This window comes from Peromyscus eremicus, chromosome 3 (genome assembly GCF_949786415.1).
Source record: "Peromyscus eremicus chromosome 3, PerEre_H2_v1, whole genome shotgun sequence".
Lineage (NCBI taxonomy): Eukaryota > Metazoa > Chordata > Mammalia > Rodentia > Cricetidae > Peromyscus > Peromyscus eremicus.
The window spans coordinates 130602061-130623289 of record NC_081418.1 but is presented as its reverse complement, the minus strand read 5'-3'; the positions used below and the strand labels follow the sequence as shown (position 1 = coordinate 130623289).

Here is a 21229-nt window from a genome sequence, read left to right as displayed (position 1 = left end):
AAGGGGGTTAGAAACTGCTTTACTGGGCAGTGTGTGCTTAGGAGTGACTGATGGGGCAGATGTGGGGTATTTCCTAGAAGGACCTCATGGCCAGGCAGGTGACAGCAACCCAGTTTCCTGTGTTCTGGGCTACATGGAATTCCAGTTGCTCAGACCAGAGGTCCAGACTCCCTGAAAGTCCTCTGAGATGGGGCAGGATGACTTGTGGGCTTACTGTCCTAGCTCAGCTACCCACTGGCCCTGAGCCTCCCTGAGGAACAAAGGAGTAGAGTAGACCACACATGCCCCTTGTGCTTCCCTCCCGGTGTGTGGAGCTGGGGCTCTGGTGCAGAAGCCTTGACCCAGGGGAGATGGGTACTTGGGAGCATGTGCACAGCCATTGGCCCAGGCGTCAGGAATCTGAGAGCATGGGCAGGATGCATGCTGTGGACACTTGATTTGAGGGGTACTGAGAAGGAGCTCAGAGGATCCTGTGGCTCCCAGGCCTGGGGTGAGGGTTCTTTTGGTTTTTGTTTGTTTTTGGTTTTTAGTTGAGTGTGAGCCCACATCATAGGGAGAGTAGGCCTCCATCTGTAGGAGAAATTGGAGGGCAGGTACGCTCCGTCATCCTAACCTTGATGCTCTGCAGAGCAAGCCTGGCTGACTGCTGGGGGAGGGGGCAGCTAGGGTTCCAGGGGAACCAGCTCCCACGCCCTATCTCTAGTGGGTAGAGGAGCCGTTGGGCTAGCAGGAACACGAGGAACTTCTGCCTGCACCCTGCCACCGCCTCACCTGCCTGCTGCTCCAACCCTCCACTCCCCGGCTGCCCTACTCCATCCATCCGCTCTCAGCCAGGAGTGGTTTTCTAGGTTTCTTCCAGCCTCTGGGTAGGATGGGGACAGGAATGGCTGTTTGCTCAGCTCCAGTGAAACAGTGGTGAGGAGATGCCTTATAAACTGTAACGTTCTACATGAACGAGGGCTGTCTGTCCCTGTTTCTGACTCAGCCTTTACCCGAGGGATGGGCTGAGGCAGAAGATGATGAGGGCAACTGAGTTAGCAGCTTTGTGGCCAGGTAACTCAGATCCAATCTATATTCTTCCATTTGCCCAAGCTTTTCCATGCCTCAGTTTCCCTATGACATCGATAGCAACTCTAACCCTGAGCTGTATGAACGCCAAGAACACTGTAGTTCTTTGACTGTGGCCATCAGCGTCCTCCCATGTAGAGGCTTGCAGAAGCTCCTCAGGTTGGTGCTGTTGTCTTGCCCTGCCTTAGGCAAGGTTAGTTAAGATTTTGGGTGAGCCCCAGACTTACTTTTCCTTTATATCTGCCATTTTCTGTCCCAGCTCCTCCAGGCTCACTGTATGCAGCCTATGGTATTTCCAGTTCCCTGGGCTAGAGGTGGGTAGCTGTTAGAGCCTGGCTGAGAGGGCTGGTCTATACTTCTTAACCTTGAATATGTCCTCAAATTGCCTGGGATCTTGGTACCTGACAGATTCACACTTAGCCTGCCTGGGTGGGACCTGAGATTCAGCATTTCCGAAAGGTTCTGGGGCTTTCTGATCTTATTAGCCCATCAGAGTTAAAACCACATGTTTCTGACTTATCAGCTCCTAGCTGATCAGCCCCATTCTTCAACCTGGAGCCTAGAGGAGTCCAGGGACCCTGCTGGGCCCAGCCCTGTCCCTCTGCTCTCTGTTTCTGGGGCTAGGACAAAATGCAGGTTAGTTTTTGGAGCAGATCCCGAATCCAGTGCCCATGAGCTTCAAGATGAGTGTGTGTGTGTGTGTGTGTGTGTGTGTGTGTGTGTGTGTGTGTGTGTACAGAGAACCTTTCTGCCAGGACCTCTAACTCTCTTCTGTCTCCCACTCCCACCGAGCGTTAATTTATTCCAGCAGTTGGCCAGTGCCTGCAGCAGCAGCTGTCCGCTGCTTCCCGATGTAGGTCACCCCTTTCCTGAGGAGTCTCTGCTGTTTCAGGGCGGAAGGGTCTTTCGCTGGGAGGTGTGTGAGTGGACTTAGGGTGGAAAGGCTAGGAAGTGCCCCTCCCCCACCTCTCTCAGAGGATCAGGAAGGCACTGACATCACCTTGGAGGCCACAAATCAGAGGAGGTAGATCAGCTACCTAGAGAAAGCCGGGGTATCTTCTCCTAGGCATGTCCTCTTTTCTCCAGAGGATACCAGTCACCAGAGTCCTTCCTGCCACCTCAGGAAACAGCACCCCGGTCTGTGCTGGTTATGAATGGCCCCTGAGCATTGTTGCAGGGTGGCACTGTGGGGGCAGATTGGGAGGAAGAGCCTTCATGGACCCTCAGGTGGAGGTCAACCTCCGCAGCCTGGCGTCCCCTGTGGGAGGGCACAGAAATGGGAGCAGGAGCTGGCCGGGGCCTTCAGCCCTACCTGAACGAGAAAACTGACCTGGCTTTGAGGCTGCCTTGTGGGGCTTTTAGCAGATCTTCCCTCCAGGCTGCAAGTGTCCCCGTGTCCCCCTGCTGGGGGTATGCTGGAATTGTGAGGCATCCCTCTGCTGCCTGAAGGATGGCAGCTAAGACGTGCTGGAATGCTGCCAGCGAGGCATGTGTATGTGTGTGGGTGTGCATGCATGTGCCTCTGTATCCCAGCTCATGCCTAGATGCACAGATCTGGTACTTGTGTGTGGGAGTGCATGTGTGCAAGCACACGTGTTGTGATATGCTTAGTCGCACATGTCTCCTTATGTGCCCGCCTCACTCTGCTGCATACAGCGCTTCAAGGCTGTGTCTGAGAGTTCTGTGCACACACAAGTATTTCCCCACTAGGGCCCCTGCAGGCTGACAGCCATCAGGAAGTGGGTAAACAGTCTGGCTCAGAGCCTGTAACCCATCCTCACTTACCATGTAACCTTGGTGAGCTGGTTATAGCTATGCATTTGGGTGGCTGTAATCTGCCTACGACTTAACAGGTGCTGTGACCTGTGGTGTGACTGATGGGGGTTGGGGTTAGGGGGCCATAGTGGGAGGGAGACTGCTCAGATGGCAGGTCTGTCTGGGCATTGCACGTGAGGGGCAGAAATAAACCGAATCAGACTATGGTGAGCATGACATGGAATGGGCACCTGTGACTGGCCACAGCCTGCGTCAGGCTCAGGCATCTGTGGGACTGACCTCGCTTGATGACAGAGACACCCATCATGGGCTCAAGGCGAGGTGGGAGCCTTTGCCAAAATTCCTTAGGTGATGTGTACCTCACACGTGCCCACTCAGTTTCCACCCACTGAGCATCAGGTTGTCACTTTTAGAGTTGGAAAGCTGGGGCAGAGTTTAAGCAGTGTGTTGGAAGGAGATGGAGGACATGGATTTGAACCCACAGACTCTGCCTGTGAGTCTGAGCCAAGACAGTACCAGGAAAACTGAGGTCAAGCCACTGTAACCACTGAGTGCCTGGGCCCACACATACGGCAGCAAGGGCCAGGCTGCTACCCTTAGCCTACAGCTGTGCTGAGTTACAGTCATGCTCAGTTTTGGGTTGCAATCCCCGCTGTTGCTTCCTAACTGGGAAGTAGGGGGCAGTGAAGTCAAGGCTGGCAGATGGGCACTGAGCAAGCTGCCCTTGCTGGAAGCAGAGCAGAGTATCTGAGGGCCACGTGGGTCACAGCAGCACAGGCCCCCTTGGTGGCTTCCTGACGATCACTAGGGTAGGATGGAGTGGAGGTAGAGAATAGAAAATGGGGTTGGGCATGGTGGTGCCTGCCTTTAATCCCAGCACTTGGGAGTCAGAGGCAGGCAGATCTCTGTGAAATTGAGAACAGCCTGGTCTATGTAACAAGTTCCAGGACAGCCTGGGCTCAAACAACCAACAAAACAACAGCAAAATGGGGTTAGGATGGGAGCATGCAATGGGAGCCTCCCCCAAACCAAACACCCGAGGGAAACTTGGGTCAGGGTGCTCAGGCTTCGACACAGAATCCCGAGCATCCTGGCTGCTCCACTCACCTCTTCAGTGTCAGCTCCACCCTGCCATTGGCTGGGAGCTCCAGGACTAAACAGAACTGTGAGGGCTGCAGCCAGAACTATACAGGGGCCATGAACTTGGTAGTCAAAGAAGGCCGAACTTGCTGCCGCTGTCCGATGAGGAGTGGTTCCAGAGAACAGCGCCCTTTGGGCACTAAAGGGAGCTGGGGTACAACACAGCCTCCCCTAACTGACCCTTTCCTGGTTCCCACGGACCCTAGCGTCTTAGAATGGTGCTAGCTTCCTCTCTGAAGGAGATGGAGGGTGCAGGTTCTGGCTTCTCATCTCATAGCTCTTAACCACGTCTGGGGGGAGCTGAGGTGCTAAGGAGGCCTGGGTCCCCTTTAAGAGACACTGGGTTGTGGCAGGCCCTAGAAAGGGTAAGCAGCCCACTTGTCCCCTGGAAGAGTGACCTGCTGACTACAGCTAGCTGCCTTCCAGCCCTCTGCCATTTCACCCCCTCTAGGCTTCACTCTCTCCTGAGCCAGCGGCCGAAGAGCAGGAACCTCCGAGCTGAAGTAGCTATAGATCGGCTAGTCGGCAGAAGACGCATCATTGTGAGTCACCTCAAGGTGACAGTGGGATCAGGAGCAGGGGGCCACCCAGCAGCTCACACCCTGCCAGCAGGCACTACCAGGGGCAGGGCCTGGCCTCTGTCTCCCCACAGCTATGGTAAGCTGGGGACGGGTGCATCCGGGTGGAGAACTGAGACGCACGGATGGGAGCTGGGGCTTCACTCATTTCCCTAGGAGAGATGTGCCTTGATTTCCCCACCTGTGACGTGGTAAGCCTGGGTGGAGGAAGCAATATTGCAACCAAATCATTGGTAAAGTCCACCAAAGTGTAGAGAGGCCCCAGGGGAGTCAGGGAAAGACAGGGGAGGGAAAGAGGGGGCTGAGCTGGGGTTCCGCTGGCAGTTCCTGTGCCCTCCAGCACCCGTAGGGGGCAAACATCTACCTTGACCCCCTTGACCCCTCCCTGCGGAGCATCACAGTGAGAGCAACAGGAGAGGGGATGAAGGATGTAAAGAGACACCTGTGCCTTGTCCCTAACCCCTGGGCTGGAACAGGCTCCAAATGTTTGCTCCACCCACCTCTCTCTCTCTCTCTCTCTCTCTCTCTCTCTCTCTCTCTCTCTCTCTCTCTCTCTCTCAGGACTGACAGTTGGTGCATGCTGAGGGGCTCTCTCTCTCTCCAGAGCTGCAGAGAGTGTGGGTTCCACCATGCTGGCACCAGGCAGTGGCCCAGAGCAGAGGAGCAAGCTTGCCCTGCAGTGGAAGCAGGTCTCCTGTGAGTATGGGGCCCAGCGTGGGAGCGGGGGCGGTGTAGCTGACAGAATGACGGCTGATGTCTGACCTTCCTGGATGCCCAAGGCCTCGCTTTGGGGGCTCAGACTCGGGGCCTTGCTAAGTAACACCAGTCCAGAGCGCTTTCCTGAGGCTGGGAGACGGAGGCTGGACAGCTGGCTTTGCCTCATGCTTCTTGTTCTCTGGCAGTCACAAGCCAAGAGTTCTACTGCAGAGTGGTCCAGCTTCACTTTTAACTGGGATCTGTAGTATGTGTAGCATGGGTTGAGCAGGGGCAGAGATCAGCTCTAAGGGAAGCTGCGATCCCACTTGGCCTCAGCCATCCTGTCTGCTGGATCTGTATGCCGCAGTCTCCCCAGCTCTGTAGAGGCACTAGTGAGCCCTTAGTGTGCCGCAGTGGAGAAGGGATCGTAGGGACCAGGTCCATTCCTCCTTGCACACACGGCACACTAAGGTCACATGCTAGTGAAAGCAGCCTTGTCCATGAAAATTCTCTTCAAAGGGATAAGGTCAGCCATGGCTGGTTTGCCCACGGCTACACAGTAAGAAGTAAGAAATGGCCCAAAGGGACGTCGTCACTCTGCCTGACCTCCCCTGGCCTTGTACGGTTGCCCTAGCATGGAGCGGCCTGAATTATTCACCAGGTGAATGGCTGATCCGAGGGACTCAGATCCCTTTCATCCTAGGATCACTCTGACACCTCTCAGCACAGGATTATGTTTTCTTGTCTCTAGAGCTTTGCTGCAGCTCAGAACTTGGCGGAGGTGGGGTGGGGGCAAAGGAGTCATTTTCTCCCCGTCCAGCTGCCAGTTTTTCCACCAAGTGTGTGGAGTGTGGCTCCTGATACTGCTTGTCCTTCTCAAGGGGTACTGATGGGTTGAGTCCCTCTCCTCTCCTTTCCTTTCCTCTCCTCTCCTCTCCTCTCCTCTCCTCTCCTCTCCTCTCCTCTCCCCTTCCCTCCCCTCCCTTCCCCCCTCTCCTTCCCTTCTCTCCTCCCTCCCCCTCTCTCTCCTCCTATTTGGTTTCTTTCAATATTTTCTTTCTTTCTCTCTTTCTCTTCCTCCTTCCAAGCCCCCTCCATTCCTTCTTCCATTTTCTTTAGATAGTTGTTATGTAGTGCAGCCTCGTCTCAGATTTGTGATTCTCTGCCCCAGCCTCCTAAATACTAAGTACAGATGTGTGCATCACACTTGGCTTCTCCTTGAGAGGAAAACATAAAGAGTGCTGCTGTTCAGATGGTGTGTGTGTGTGTGTGTGTGTGTGTGTGTGTGTGTGTGTGTGTGTGTGTGTGGTACGGGGCAGGCTGACTCAGAGAGGTGGAGGTCATTTCAGGTGGCCTCAGGTAGCAAGGAGAGGTCTCCAGGTGACTGTAATAGCTAAGTTGTGCTCATTTCCCATCAAGAACAAAATGGCTCAGGTGTCAGCCTCATGGCGTATCCCTCACTGTCATTAATCCCACAGGAAAGGGCAGGGAGAGTGTCATCTTGTCCCCTCCAGCTCTGCCCTCTGGGACTTTAGATGACCAGACACCCACCAGACAGACGAGACTGTCTCATCTAGGTGCCCTGCTCGGGTTGGCTGCTGGCCATTCAAGTAGGGCCAGCTGGGCTGTGGCTGGCCTTGAACTTCTCCATCTGGAGGCTTTCCTCAGGACTCAAGGTGGAGTTGATTCAATGGAGACAGAACTGTGTGAGCTGTTTTCCCAGGTTCCCAGGAAGGCAGGCCTCAGCGGGGCTGACTACAGGGCCACCACCAGAGGGGGCTGCTTTCAGAAGCTGTCCACAGGCTGGACCCACATCCTCTACTCAGAAGGGTCTTGGGCCAAAACAGGACATGGCAAGAATCCTGTTACTTGATCCACTCAGAAATGCTACCTTGCATCCCAAGGCTAGACGTATAGGATGGGCCTGGCAGCTTCAGAGTTCAGTGTAGATGGAGCCAGCCCTGGACAGACTTCTAGTGTTGGAAGCAGCTGGTTTATCCTGGTGTTACCACAGTGCTCTGATGCAGGTCTCAGGTGGGCCTGGGTCCTACCTTAGCCATGAGAATCAGATAAATGGGACAGCATTTAAAATGCTGTATGGCGTATACATTCTGGGCTCCCCTTTCATATGCAAAGCATATCTCAGTGTGATGTGGCTTCAGGTGAGGATGAGGTTCCCACAGGAAGCACCCAAGCCTTGTAGCCACTGACTTTGAAAAGTTTCCCTGGTATTCTAAAATCTTGTATTTTGTAAACATTTGGAGCATTAGGGTATCTAAGTCCTGAGACTTAGCAGTGGGGGCCATGAGCAGGAACTGAGAACCTGTAAACCTGTCCTCTAGGCCACTCCACTCACTGATGAACTTTTTTGGTCACAGTGTGACGTCCTTTAACATGGATGTTTCAGGTTCCTGAGCCAACCTTCCTGTATGGTCAGTAAATACTTGTGAACTGACTATAGTTTGTGCCAAAGGAGATGAGGCCAAGAAGGTACTAGGGCATGAGCCAGAAAGGGGGAAACTGAGGCAGGAAAACCCGAGTCTGTTACTTTCTCCTCTGGACTCCTCCCTAGGGATCACCTGCTGGATTGCCCTGTGTGCTGTGGAGGTGCTCCCTGCCTGCCCTTTCTCCTGCACATGTGACAGTCGCAGCTTGGAGGTGGACTGCAGTGGCCTGGGCCTCACCACTGTGCCCCCGGATGTACCCGCTGCCACCCAGAGCCTTCTGCTCCTGAACAATAAACTGAGCACCCTGCCCAGCTGGGCATTCGCCAACCTGTCCAATTTGCAGCGGCTGGACCTGTCCAACAACTTCCTGGACCAGCTCCCTGGGTCCATTTTCCAGGACCTGGTCAATCTGACGGAGCTCCAGTTGCGGAACAACAGCATCAGGACCCTGGACAGGGACCTGCTCCATCACTCCCCGCTGCTTCGCCACCTGGATTTGTCTATCAATGGCTTGGCCCAGCTGCCCCCAGGGCTTTTTGACGGTCTCCTGGCTCTGAGATCCTTGTCCCTCCGCTCCAATCGTCTGCAGAGCCTAGACCGGCTGACATTCGAGCCCCTGGCGAGTCTGCAGCTGCTTCAGGTTGGGGACAACCCATGGGAGTGTGACTGTAACCTTCGGGAGTTCAAACACTGGCTGGAGTGGTTCTCCTACAGAGGTGAGCCCTACCACCCACCCCACCGGTGTGAGGAGCTGGGGTGAGGTCAGGGGAAAGAAGAACTACATCCCCCACCCTAAATATCAGCACTTCCCTGCAGGCAGCGGAGGCCAGGCACTGCCCCCCTCTGCTCATTAAGACTCACTAAGGGCATACTGTACCTTTGCCTCCCTTTCTTAGGTTTCCATGGGGACTTAGAGACACATGGTGCTTTTTTTCTGTGCTCTCTATCCCACTGGTATGCTTCTGGGGCTTCCCTGCAGGACAGGAAGAGAAACAGCAACCTGTCCTGGGGATAATAAGGCCTCCTGCCTCTTACATGAGGGTGGAATGTAACTGAAACCCACAGACACCACCATGTTCCTAGGAAGGTGGTGCCAGCTTTCTGTCCCAAGAAGATTTGACAGAAAACTTAATAAGCACCTGGTTTCAGTTTTGCTTCCTTTCCCTTCCCCCTCCTTTAAAAAACGTATTATTTATTTATTTGCACACGCGCGTGCATGAATGTGTATATGCACATGCATATGTATGCACATCTGTGCACGTATGCCCCAGAGCACATGTGGAAGTCAGAGGGCAGCTTCAGGAGTTGGTTCTTTCCTTTCACCATGTAGGTTCCAGGTCATCAGGGTGGTCAGCCTAACTCATGGCCCAGGCTTGGGACTCACTGTGTATTCCAGGACGAACCTAAACTTCATGAGGTTTCTTCCCCAACTTTAAAAGAGCTTTATTTATTTACTTTATGGGTATGTGTGTATGCCCACGTGCATACAGTGCCCTCTGAAGCCAGAAGAAGGTGTCCCCTGGAGCTAGAGTTATATATAGGCAGTTATGAGCAACCCAGTATAGGTGCTGGGAACTGAACCTGGGTCCTCTGCAAGAGCAGCAAGTGCTCTTACCTGCTGAGCCATCTATCCAGACCCTTCTCCCTTTCTTAGCCTGAGAAAGTTCTATAGTGAACAAATGAATTGATCTAATGAATGCTTAACCAGGTTCATACCTGCAATCCCAGCACTTGGGAGGTAGGGCAGGGATGGAATGGGAGGCCAAATAAATAAGCAGTGTTTAAAATTGCCAGGTCTTGCTTGAATTCTGGCCCTGCCACCTACAAGCTGTGTGATCTTGAGAAGTTAGTTAACATCTCTGTGGCCTATCTGTAAAAGGGGAGAAGGTCAATCATGAGAATTAAGTAGGGCAGTGCATAGGAGCTCTTTTGAAAAGTGCCCAGCATAAAGGAAGTGCTCGGTGGAGCTCTGGCTCACTTACTCATTTGCTGGTGGAATTCGTAAGATCAAGGGCACACAGTAAGACGCAGCCAGTGCCCAGCACAAGGCAGCGACTTGGTGTATGTAGAATTAACAAATCGGTGTTGAAATTCTGAAAATAACACAATGTGTTCCCTTACTCTTACACCGTTCATTTCCTATCCAGCCACTAACTCAGCATTTCCATGCTACTCAGATGCATTAATTAAAAACATTTTACAAACTATAAAGTACTTTGAGATGTTAGTCACTACGATAGTTCTGATTCTGAAGTGGAGAAATGATTAATGCTGTTGTCTAGTTCCCAGTTTACAAATACCTCTTTGTGCACATTATCTATTTTAATCTCTCGAGCAGCTAATTGAGGTAGATATCCTTATCTCGCAGCTAAGAATATTCAGACATAATTAAGTAAGTTAAATAATTTCCAGGTGACAACACAGCCAGATTCAATCTCGGGTCTCTGGTGCAGGAAAATGAGGTCATTCCTTTCTCACTCCCCCGATGACTCTGTGTCATTCTAACCAAAGGTGGCCTTGGTTACATGCTCGTGCAGGGCCTTTCCAGAGCCACCCAGGTGGAATTAAAGACCTGGGGCTGGCTGTAGGGAGCGTCCTTGTCCTTAACACAGCAGGCCAGAGCCAGTTTCCAGACCTCATCTTCAGCCTTGCTCCCCTTAAAAAACCAAACAAAAACCTCAGTGTTTCCATGAGCATCCTGAGCATCCTGGGGTAAGATGGATGTCTGTTGTGAGATTGGACTCGAAGAAGCTGGGCTGGGAGAGGGAGCTGGAAGTGATGTAGCCGAGCCTCTCTAGAAGCTGAAAGAAAGCCTGACTCCAGCTCTGACTTCCCAGGGGGATGTCAGGTTATAGTCCTTCGTCCTGGCTCTCTTACCCTACCAAGTTAGGACCTTCTATTCTCCCTCTGCCCCGTCTGGCTTCCTCAGTGTCATTGAAGGTGGTTTGGGGGCTGTCTTATCAGCTCCAGTCTTCTGTGTATCCAGGATTTCCTCCCGAGAAATCTCGGTGCTAGTACACCTGACAAACCTAGGCGGATGCCCTCCTCTTGGTGTTCTCAGGCCATCAAAGCCCTGTGTGGAGGAGTGGAGGAGGCAATGGCTTTGACTTTTGTTCTCTTTGTGAGAAGGGACACAGGCCAAGGTACTGTGTTGAAAACAGTGACAAGGATTCACAGACACCAGCGAGCAGTTGGGTCCTGGGCAGAAAAATAGATGTACAGTCTGGGCAGGGACGTGGCTCGCTGTACCAAGGCCGTGCCCTGAGCATGCCTCCAGCTGGAACTGCTGTCTTCCTGCAAGTCAGTGTGACCTTGGAGGGACAAGCTTGAATGAGATGGATGTGAGCTTCTCTGTGAAATAAAAGTAATGGCAATGTCCATTTTCAGTGGCTTTGGCAGCAGGGGTAGCCTCCTCTATGACATACTTCTCTCATAGCCCTTGGTCCATTGGTACTACCTCCCCTTACTCTTCCGTAATCAGGATTGACTACATTACTGTCAGGATTGTACCTTTTGGGCCTCCCCATTTGGAGGACTGGGAGGAGGGGAGGTCACCCTAGTTCCAGATGCCTGCTCAGCACCTCTTTTTTTTTCCCCGGATGCAGGGGGTCGCCTGGACCAGCTTGCCTGTACACTACCCAAGGAACTAAGGGGGAAGGACATGCGTGCGGTCCCCATGGAGATGTTTAACTACTGTTCCCAGCTAGAGGATGAGAACAACTCTGCTGGGGTGGATGCCCCAGGGCCACCCTGCACCAAGGCTAGCCCAGAGCCTGCTAAACCTAAGCCAGGGGCTGAGCCTGAGCCTGAGCCCAGCACTGCCTGCCCTCAAAAGCAGAGGTACAGGCCCGTGAGTGTGCGGCGAGCCATCGGCACGGTGATCATCGCGGGCGTTGTGTGCGGCATTGTCTGCATCATGATGGTGGTGGCCGCTGCTTACGGCTGCATCTATGCCTCCCTCATGGCCAAGTACCACCGGGAGCTCAAGAAGCGCCAGCCGCTGATGGGGGACCCCGAGGGTGAGCACGAAGATCAGAAACAGATCTCTTCTGTGGCATGAGAGCTGTCTGTCTGGCCCAGGTAGGACAGCAAGGAGACTCCATGGGACTGCTACCAAAGGGCTGCCCTTCCCTCCATCACAGGCCCTGCCTCAGCCTGACACTGGTACTGCCTCCCTCAGCTCCCTGGCCCTCGTCTGCCCTCCAGTAGAGCAGTCTTCCAGTCTCTTTCCAAGTTTCTAGAAGCTCCCCTTGGCGAAAGGTTCCTGTGGAAGGCCCTCTCTGGGCCCCTGGTCTTTGGAACACCTGAGCCTCCTTTCAGGCTTCTGGCCACAGGGGAGAAAGAACCTACACCAGAAACACGTTCTGCATTGAGCACTTCCTCCTGTCCAGAGCCAGCTCAGCGCTGGAGACCCTCCCTACCTCTTGCTCATTCCCACTTCAGTCTGTGTTAGGGCCTGAGAGGGAGGGACAGGGGAGCCAGAGGTAGATTTCTGTGACTCTTTCTGAAGCCAGAAAGATCTTCTTAGGTCCTTGTAGTGTGAAGCGTGTCCAGCTGTCAGCGGCTGGTGCCTATGTGCAAACACCCCCCAGCCCTGTGATCTGGGTCCAGTGCTTAGAAAAACCAAAGTGACTATAATGTCTTCCTTGGGTGGATACCATTAGGTCCCTTTATCTGCTATAGACTCTTCTGACTACATTGCTCCAGGTTTACTAATTGTATGTTCTTTGTTTTAGTGTAGGGTTTTGAGACAGGGTCTTACTCTACACACTAATTCACTGTCACATACAGGGCATCGCTAAACGAGTCCCACGGACCAAAATCACACACACACACACACACACACACACACACACACACACACACACACGCCAGATGGAGACAGAGTCCATGAGAACTTGGGGGCGAGGCCTGCTGTCCCCTCAGCATGGAGGTCACAGTCCCTCTTACTTCCTGACTACAGTCTTCCCATGTCATCAGGGCTTAGTTAGGTCCTGGACAATAACACAGGGATCCTTTGAGACCCTCTAAAGTGGGCCAAAGCGTGCTGCTGGAGGAATTGCCCATTGCCATGGCAACCCCAGCACCTCTCCCGCTAGGTTTACCAGAGATGCAGGAGCTGTGTGTGTATGCATGACAGGTTCCAGGCTTCTGGGAGCTCACTTACAGACCCCTGGGTATGCCTGGGAAGCCCCACCCTACCAGGTCCCAGGCAGTTTCCACTCCTGCAGCCTGCAGCCTCACTTCCGTTCCTCTGCTTCTCCTGCCTCCTCTGCCATCTGCATCTTTTGTTCATGACCTCAAGGCTGGGTCTGGGCTATGCTCTGAAATTGGTGGGTTCACCTTAAGGAGAGCAGATGTTAGGCAGTGGGTCCTCGATGAGGCTGGCTGCCTTCAACACATTCCCAACAGACTGCGGGAACAGGAACAGGATGGCTACATTCTGTTCAGAGTCCTCAGCGACGGGGCTTCCTTCCCCAGGGGTTCATAGGCTGGTTTCCTGGGAGCGTGCAAATGCAGCTGGGCTGTCCAAGCTAACCCGTGGCTGCAGTCCTATCCGGGATGGAGACTTGCCCCCTGGGCTGTGCACATTTTCAGGGTTGCTGCCTCTGTTCTCAACTGTCCCCTCCTTAGAGACTGGTCTCCCTCTGTAGCAGATGCCAGGCTGATACCCTGCCCTGAGAAGGGTCTTGGTGGTAGCCAGAAAGAGGCCCGCTAGACACTGAGGCACCGAGGAAAGGTCTACGAGGGCATGGGGCAGCCTGGTAGCTCTCCTCCTTTTCGTCTCCCACCCGCTCTCCTAGCAGGGGTGTGCACTGGGAGTCTCGGGAGATCTTTCAAGGTTGTTCCCTGGCTGGCAGACAGAGGGCACAGACTGCCACTCAGGATCACACGGGGTCCTCTAGGCCGGGCCACAGTCTTCCTTCCTCTTTTGGCTGGCGGGCCAATCCCAGAGCTGGGATTTTCTAAGGGCCTGGGGGAGGGAGGCTGTTAAAAGTGGTGATATCTTTAGCCTGAGACAGAAGATTTTTAAAGGCAAAATTATATTTCTGGTTTGTTGTTTCAGAAGACCAATAAAGACTATTTTCCTATGTATTTCCTTGCTTCATTGGGTGGGAGGGGATGTGGGCATTGGGAGAATGGTGCCCTGTCTCCCTGCTTCGCCAGGCAGCCAAGCCATTTCTAGAGGAATGTCACCCTGATGCAGAGAGCCCTAGGTGACAGATGGGCCCCCTGCTCAGTACCCAGGACCTCAGGGCTGGGAGGGATGTGAAGGTAGGACTTGGTAGGACATCCTGGGTAGGACTTGGCTCAGGACAAGGGTGATAAGCTCTGGGCAGGGCTGAGCTGGGATTCTAAACCTATCCATGCTTCAGCCTGGCAGTAACAAATGTGAGTCTCAGGGAAGAGCAAAGCTTGTGGAACAGAGGTGAGCACACCTTGCTATTCTCTGCAGTTAGGGCATCCATCCAACTCTTGACCCATCTGTCCTGGCAGTCAAGGGCAGACAACAACCCATGTGGCAGGAGGCTTGCATTTGCATAGAAGATGGCCTGTGTTTGCCCGAGGACCCCTGTCTTGCCAGGAGGTGGGGCGATTAGTAAAGGGCTGCCCTGTTACCTCGGTTTTAGTAGCCTCACCTGGGGTCTGTGGGGCCTTGCTGGAGTTTCACAAATGCTGCCTTGGCCTTTTGGGACCGTCTACACAAGTACCCCACAGCCAGGCTTCTGACTATGCCTCTGTCAGCCAGTGGGGCTAGAATTAGGGGTGCAAAGCTGCTATCGCAGTGTGGGGAGAAGCGAGAAAGCCTCTGGGGTTGCTGCTCCAGCCCTGGAGGAAAAGTTGACTCCCTGCGGCCCGGTTACCCCCACGGCAGGACTGGCCTCTAGCCCACTGGTTCTGAACTCTATCCTCAGAGACGCACATGGAACCTTCACCTTGGAAGCTTTCTTGGCCTGACAACTCACAAAGTCAGGAATGGACATCAGAGAGACGTGAACCCTCAGGGTACACAAAGCCATGCAGCCAGGGAGACTTTCTTCCTAGGCGTGGTCAGAACAGGGGGTGGGGTGGGGGTCACCCTCCTCTAGTCCCTCTGTAGCAAAGCCAAATCTAACCTCCTCTGAGCCCCCTGCAGAAGCAGGACAGCACAGCATACGTTACCACCAAAGCCCAAGGCACGGGTCATAGAGAGAGATGCACAGAGGGTAACAGTCCTGTGTCTCCAGACCCCTCAGGTGACCCAAGCCCCTCCAGACAGCAGGACAGGTCTCTGACACAGCCCTTGCTGACACACCATGCAGCCCGTTCTGGAGAGCACCCAAGGCCCCAGCTTCCAGGGCCAGCAGACATGCCACCTACCCCTCCTTGAGCTGAAGGTCCCAGCTGGTCCCAGGATCGGGGAGGTTGTGCCAGGGACCAGGGAAAGGAAAATACAGGATGAGATGCAGGTGAACTCAGGGTGTCAGGGCTCTAACGCCTCATGCTTTTTCTGTCACAGCCAGGCACCCTGAGCGTCACAGGGACTGTCTGAAGGAGTTCAACTAGAGGCACTGGGACATGGTTTCTATGGCAACTCCTCCTGGCTCTAACTCAGCTCTGAGTTAAAAATTAAATCAGATAATTGGGGAGTGTGGGGAAGCACAGCCAGCAGCCTGGCCTCACATCCCTTCTCTCCTTTCCCAGGTCTTCAAGGTAGCGGGGCCAAGAAGGCCATCTCCAGGCAGAACAAGGTAGCCAGGGGTCTGTGGGACTAAACCTAGGGAGGATTTTAGGGAGATAAGAGGGCCTCACATCTGGGGCCCTAGTACGCCATGGGCTCTGGAAGAATTGCACTGTGAAGGGCTGCTGGGATGTAGTACATCCCGTCTACAGGGTCGGAGGTACCTTACAGACTGCCAGGGATGCTGGAGTGGACATGTCACTGAGCCACCTTCTCCTACCTCAGCCCAGGGAATACACAGGAACCCTGACTGGGTAGCACAGGTTCCCTGAGGAAACTCAGGCCTGCCCCTCCTGGTCCTCCCCCTTGATGCTCACAGCCTTGGGAAGAGGCCAGGGTCCTGCCTGCCATTGACCTCCTATCTGGCCAGGCTCCTGGGGTATGAGACAAGTGCCTGGTACCCTAGTTCCACCAGGCTGAATGACCATGGATTGTACAGCTTCTTGAGGAATGTGGAGGGCATGATCACAGAGGCTCAGAGAGGAAGACAGATGCTAAGGCCTGTTGTAGCCATCAAGAAACTGCAAAGTCAGGCCAAGCTTGTGGGGGCCACTGGGTGCTTTCCTTCTAGAAGCAAGCGGAGGCAAACTCAGGACAAGAGTGATTCTGGGTCCCAAAGAGAGGTGGCCTGAGCCCAGGTTCTAGCTTTACTACTAGCTGTGGGACTTTGGGCAAATAACTGCTCCATGCCTCAGTTTCTTCGTCTGTGATATGGCCTCTCCTGGTCACCCCGAATTCTAGGTAGAAAGTGCAGAGTCATGAGCCCAGGTCTAGGCTCAAGGTAATGTCTTAGGAAAGCAGGGTCCCAGGGATAGGATGGAAGCCTGGCTTGTCCCTGCCCTGTGTGACCTTGAGCAGGTCTCTTAACCTCTCTGAGCTTCATTTTACTCTGTGAATCTTTTTGGTTTTATGGTTTTATAAACAAAATGACATAAGCATCCACTTCCTTTCCCCCAGCTTTTCTCCTGAGAAAATTTAGAATCCCTATATCCAGGGCAACTTATTCTTTCTTCCTGTGTGTGTGGTGCTGGGGATGGAAATGGCCTCAGGCCAGCTAGACAGGTGCTCCAGCTGAGCCAGCCCCGCCCTGCCAGCCCTCGCCTTGACATTGCCTTGTAGCTCCCACCACAGCGGTTCAGGGTAGCGCCTACCTGCTGCAATGGCCGTCTTCCCATCCACTGTCACAGCTGTTGCAGTACTGGCCCTCACCGCCACTGGCTTGCCTGTGCTGTCTGCGAAAATGAGAATTTTCATTATTCTCTGTGCCCTGGGGGGTGGTGGTAGAGGGTGAGTCTGTCTCTTTCTTGGAATAGGAGGCAAATGGGAATTCCAGGATAAGCACTCCCTAAAATAGGCAGGGTGGTGGAAGGGTCCTGGTGCTGTCATGGGTTGTTGCTGTCCACCACCTGTCTTTCAACTGTGTCCTGAAGGTCCCTTGCTGTCCCCGCATCTGAACAAATCAGAACTTGCTAGATCAGTCCTTAGCCTCTGCCAGCCTGAGCCGATTTGACACTAGCATCATGGTGACACCATGACTTTGCTCCATTTCCAGGCAGCAAACCCGTCTGCCTGCTGCTCCTGCTTAGCTCCTCTGTAGCTGCGGCAGGACCCGGCCACAGCCGGTCTTCCCACACGTTGTCCTATCCTGGTTTGTTTTCCTGTGGCTGCGACAAACAACCACGACCAAAAGCAGCCTGGAGAGGAGAAGGTTTATTCCAGCTTGCATTTCCAGGTCACACACTGTCATTGAGGGACATTGGAGCGGGCAGGCAGTCAAGGCAGGAGCAGGGAGCAGAAATGAATGGAGTGATGCTGACTACTGGCTTGCTCTCTAGAACACTCCCTGGTTTGTGCTCAGCCTGCTTTCCTGCACAACTCAGACCCACCTGCCTGGGGATGGCACTGTCCACAATGGCCTAGGCCCTTCTTCTTCTTCTTTTTTTTTTTTTTTTGGTTTTTCGAGACAGGGTTTCTCTGGGTAGCTTTGCACCTTTCCTGGAGCTCACTTGGTAGCCCAGGCTGGCCTTGAACTCACAGAGATCCGCCTGGCTCTGCCTCCTGAGTGCTGGGATTAAAGGCGTGCGCCACCACCGCCCAGCGGCCTAGGCCCTTCTAATTGACAAGATTGTGTCACTGATCGAGGCCAATCTGACCGAGGCAATTCTTCAGTTAGGGTTCCCTGTCTTTCCAGGAGACTGTATGTTGTCAAGTTGACAATAAAATCTACCTGTACGGGAGCCAAACATGCACCCTCCTATTGAGGGGCAGGCTGTAAGCAGCCCAGGCCTGGGTGGTGAGTGACCCTGCCTTGCCTTTATGAGTCACAGAGAGGTGACAGTGATGGTCCTGCTCAGGAGCCAGATGCAGTGGATGAGCCACCCCAGCAACCAGGATGGTATCTGGCACATCTATGAGGGATCCTCGTTGGTGGCACCCAACTCAACACCATAATGACTTTGTGTTTCATTGCTGCCCTTCTACAACTTTCTGCCAGCTTCCTGGAGGCCTGGGGTGCCTCTCACTTCTTTTAGAAGAACCAGGCCATCCTGGGGGCAAGATTAAGAGGGTGGTGTCAGCTCTACATGAGAGCAGCTTTCTGGCTGGCTGCTGGATGATTCTGACTTCTGTCCATCCACATCCTTGGGCCAGCTTTCCAAAGGTCTCTTGTCTATAGGTCAGACTCCATTACAAGGTCCAAGATCATGTACTGTCCTGTTCTGTCAAATGTCCCCTTGGTGAACACTGCCTGTGACAACCAGTTCTCAGAGCCTTATGGAGATTGCCGAGCAGTGGAGCCTCTGTAATGGGGCCAAGCATGCTCGCACACTGGCTGTGTTCTTACAGTTCCCCGATACCTTGCTATGTTCAACACGTCTCGAGAATCTAACCACACTGGACTTGTGACGCTTGAGCTGTCCTTGATTCCAATAACTTACCAAGGCAAAGCCAAAGGAACCAGAGCAGCAGTGGAGACCAGACCCCTCACTTTGTTTCTGGAACTATCTACAAGTCATGAACATGGGGACCCTTGAAGGAGTCCTTGGCTCTGTAGGTTTAGCTCTGTAGCCTGCCTTCCAGCTAGCACAGGCTTGTGGGAATCACTCAGTTAATCTCTGGAGACCTTGGGAATTTCAATGTTTGTGTCAACGGTCACATGACCCAGAACCGGCATGCACACAAGGCCAGGAAGAGGAGAGAGGAATGCAGCAGTCCCAGCCCCAGGCCCTCGGTGCCAGTGTGCGGGCAGGTGGTATATACTCAAGCTACAGGGGCAACTCAAGGGGGCAGCACTCAATCTACCAGACCCCAGGCCAGCCAGGAGGCCGCCCCTCTCTGCCTCTGCCTCCTCAGCACCCCCATGCCTATTGAAATGAAATTAGTTTCTTTCTCTTAGGGAGGATGGGAGGCCCAGAAGTGTCCACATGGCTTTAAGCATGCGCTTGGGCTGAGCGAGTGTGCAAGGGCGTAGGAAGGGAGCGAGCTCCTGCCTCCCTCCTCGGCAGTCCCCTTTTGGGTTGCCAGCTTCCCTCTCTTCTCCTGGCAGCTCAGTTCCCCACCCACCTGCCCTCCTACCTCGTGGACACATAAAGCTTCCACTAGCAGCCAGCAGGCAGTCCTGGTGACAGTACAGGCAGGAGGAAGCCTGTCACCCTGGCTGGGCGGGGCCCAGGGTCTCACCCAGGGAACATCTATGGAGTCCGTGGGTGTCTTTCCTGAGGGGAACCCTTCACATGGTGGGAGGAGCTGCCTCTCTGCTGAAGGTGTACAACATGGGAAGACCTTCAGCTTGGCCTCAAGAACCTCCCTTGTGGGTCCTGGGCATGAGAACACGAAAATACCTCCTTTCACTCTCTGCTTCCTGCCCTATATCTAGGGTGTCAACAGAACCTGGACTTGAGTGAGGCAGACCCGGCCCTAGCTTGGCTCTAGCTTGCTGTATAAACAGCTCCTGTGCTGAGCAACTTGTGTGAGAGTTACAGAACGTCTCTGAGCCCTTGCTTCTCCCCAGGAGAGAGTATCAACGGCACTTATGTCATGGGGTTTTAGCAGGGACATGTTTGTAAAGCACATTAGACACGGGTGTGTGGGTGGAGAGAATGGCACGGGATGCAGTGACAGGCTCAGTGGATAGTAAGGAAGCTTTGGCTTGGAGAGCAGAATTCCCCCTTCCTGCCTTCAGCCGAGAGGGAGAAACCTGGAAAGTCTGGCTTCCTGAAGCTCACAGCCCCAGCGCAGCTCTCCATGGTGTGTGTGTGTGTGTGTGTGTGTGTGTGTGTGTGTGTGTGTGTGTCCCTCTGTCCCTATGTGTGCATGCGTGCACACACACAGTGGTGTTTTTCTGCAGGCCACCACTTCCTGCACACCCTCATCAATTCATGCACATACATACACACAGATGTACATTCACACACACACAGAGACAGAGACAGAGAGACAGACAGACAGAGAGAGCTGCCGTCTCTGAGAGGCCTGCTCTTGCCCTCTTAGCCTCTTGCCCACCCCATTCACCCATTCCACAAGTGGGTACTGTCTAAATCCCAGCCCCTCTGGATTGGTGGATACTTGCTGCTTCTTAGACTCCTGGGCCCTGGGCAAGCCCCTCAGCATCTCTGGGCCACCATTTCCTCAAAGGTAACTAAGAGGGTAAGGCTGCACTTAAGGAGCCTTAGGCCTCCTGGGTTCTCAGTAGTCGGATTTTCCTCACACACAGTGAAGGTCCTGGTGTGCTTTCCTGCTGTCCTCCGAAGTGACCAGGACTGGGAGTGGGAGTCCTCAGCTTGGTACCACCTCCCCTCCCTGTCCACTGGCCTGGGTCTGTGGGGGTCTGCTGGCCGGCCCTGGCTGTCTCCCTTAGGTCCCAGGAGTTGCTTTCTGGGTAACCTGAGGGGAGTGGAGATGGGAAGAGCCACATGGTTAAGACCGAAGGCGGAGCCTGGGACTTTCATCTGGGCAGCTCTGGAAGCCTTGAAGCCGCTCTGGTTCTTAGAAACAGAAGCCTCTTGGTGATCAAGATCAACCCTGCTGACCTCACATGGGGAATGTGGGCCAAGAGTCAGCGTGTTTGGCTTCTGGGTCAGATCTCTTTCCTTTGCTCCATGCTGGAGCTTGAGTGCTGGATGCGAATGAGAACACATAGTCCTACATTCTGTGTGCAACACCAGGCATGTCCCAAGCTTCAGTGTCAGGAGGAAAGGCAGGGAAGGAGCCCTGGGGTAATTCACAGGGAGAGGACTGATGTTTGAGTGAGTGGCTTGCTGCTCTTCCTCTCTTCTGTATCACCCCGGCTCCATTTCCCACTCTTGGGAAGAGCATAGAGGTTTAGGTTACCTGGACCCTCTTCCCAGCGGAGATTGAAGACAAAGCTGCCTGGGGGCTGCTCAGAGGCCTGACGATACCACAGCGGGAAGTGGTCCATGGTAAAAATACTGGCTTCATCTTCAGGTGTCAGGAACTTCCTGCGAGAATAGGATTGGTGCCTCATCAAGTCTGAGAAGACATTTGTCCCTTTTCCTTGTGCCATATTTGATCATCTTGGCTGGGCTAAGACCAAGACTCCCCTCTGCACTGGCCGAGTTGTAGGTAGAAACCCCCCCCCGCCCCAGCATAGGCAGGGCACTGCTTTCCCAGCACTCTGAGGACTAGGGAAGATGTCCACGGTTCTCAGTTATGTTGCCTACATGGCAAGACCTGTCTCAAGATCTCCCAACAAAAAAGAATGAAAACAACCATCAGCTCCCAAGTAGGCATTGCTCCAGGTGATCCCTGCCTCTTCCAGAAGCAAAAAACACTAGAACATCTGG

The 21229-nt window shown here is 53.7% G+C and overlaps 2 protein-coding genes across 4 annotated transcripts in view; one reads left to right on the top strand and one right to left on the bottom strand.

Moving 5' to 3' along the window:
- The window catches only part of Cacna2d4 (calcium voltage-gated channel auxiliary subunit alpha2delta 4), a 108160-nt gene that overhangs the window by 22953 nt on the left and 63978 nt on the right, over positions 1 to 21229 (bottom strand). For all 3 annotated transcript variants that reach the window (XM_059258472.1, XM_059258470.1, XM_059258471.1), the window contains 2 exons: positions 20757 to 20884; positions 16580 to 16660 (listed from right to left, as the gene is read on the bottom strand). In XM_059258472.1, the coding sequence (XP_059114455.1) occupies positions 16580 to 16660; positions 20757 to 20884 (209 nt within the window). The remainder of the gene's footprint in view (positions 1 to 16579; positions 16661 to 20756; positions 20885 to 21229) is intronic.
- Positions 5192 to 12569, top strand: Lrtm2 (leucine rich repeats and transmembrane domains 2). Its single transcript, XM_059256440.1, has 3 exons — positions 5192 to 5258; positions 7831 to 8421; positions 11311 to 12569. Exons 1-3 carry the CDS (start codon positions 5192 to 5194, stop codon positions 11763 to 11765), a joined length of 1113 nt encoding a protein of 370 aa, XP_059112423.1. The 3' UTR covers positions 11766 to 12569.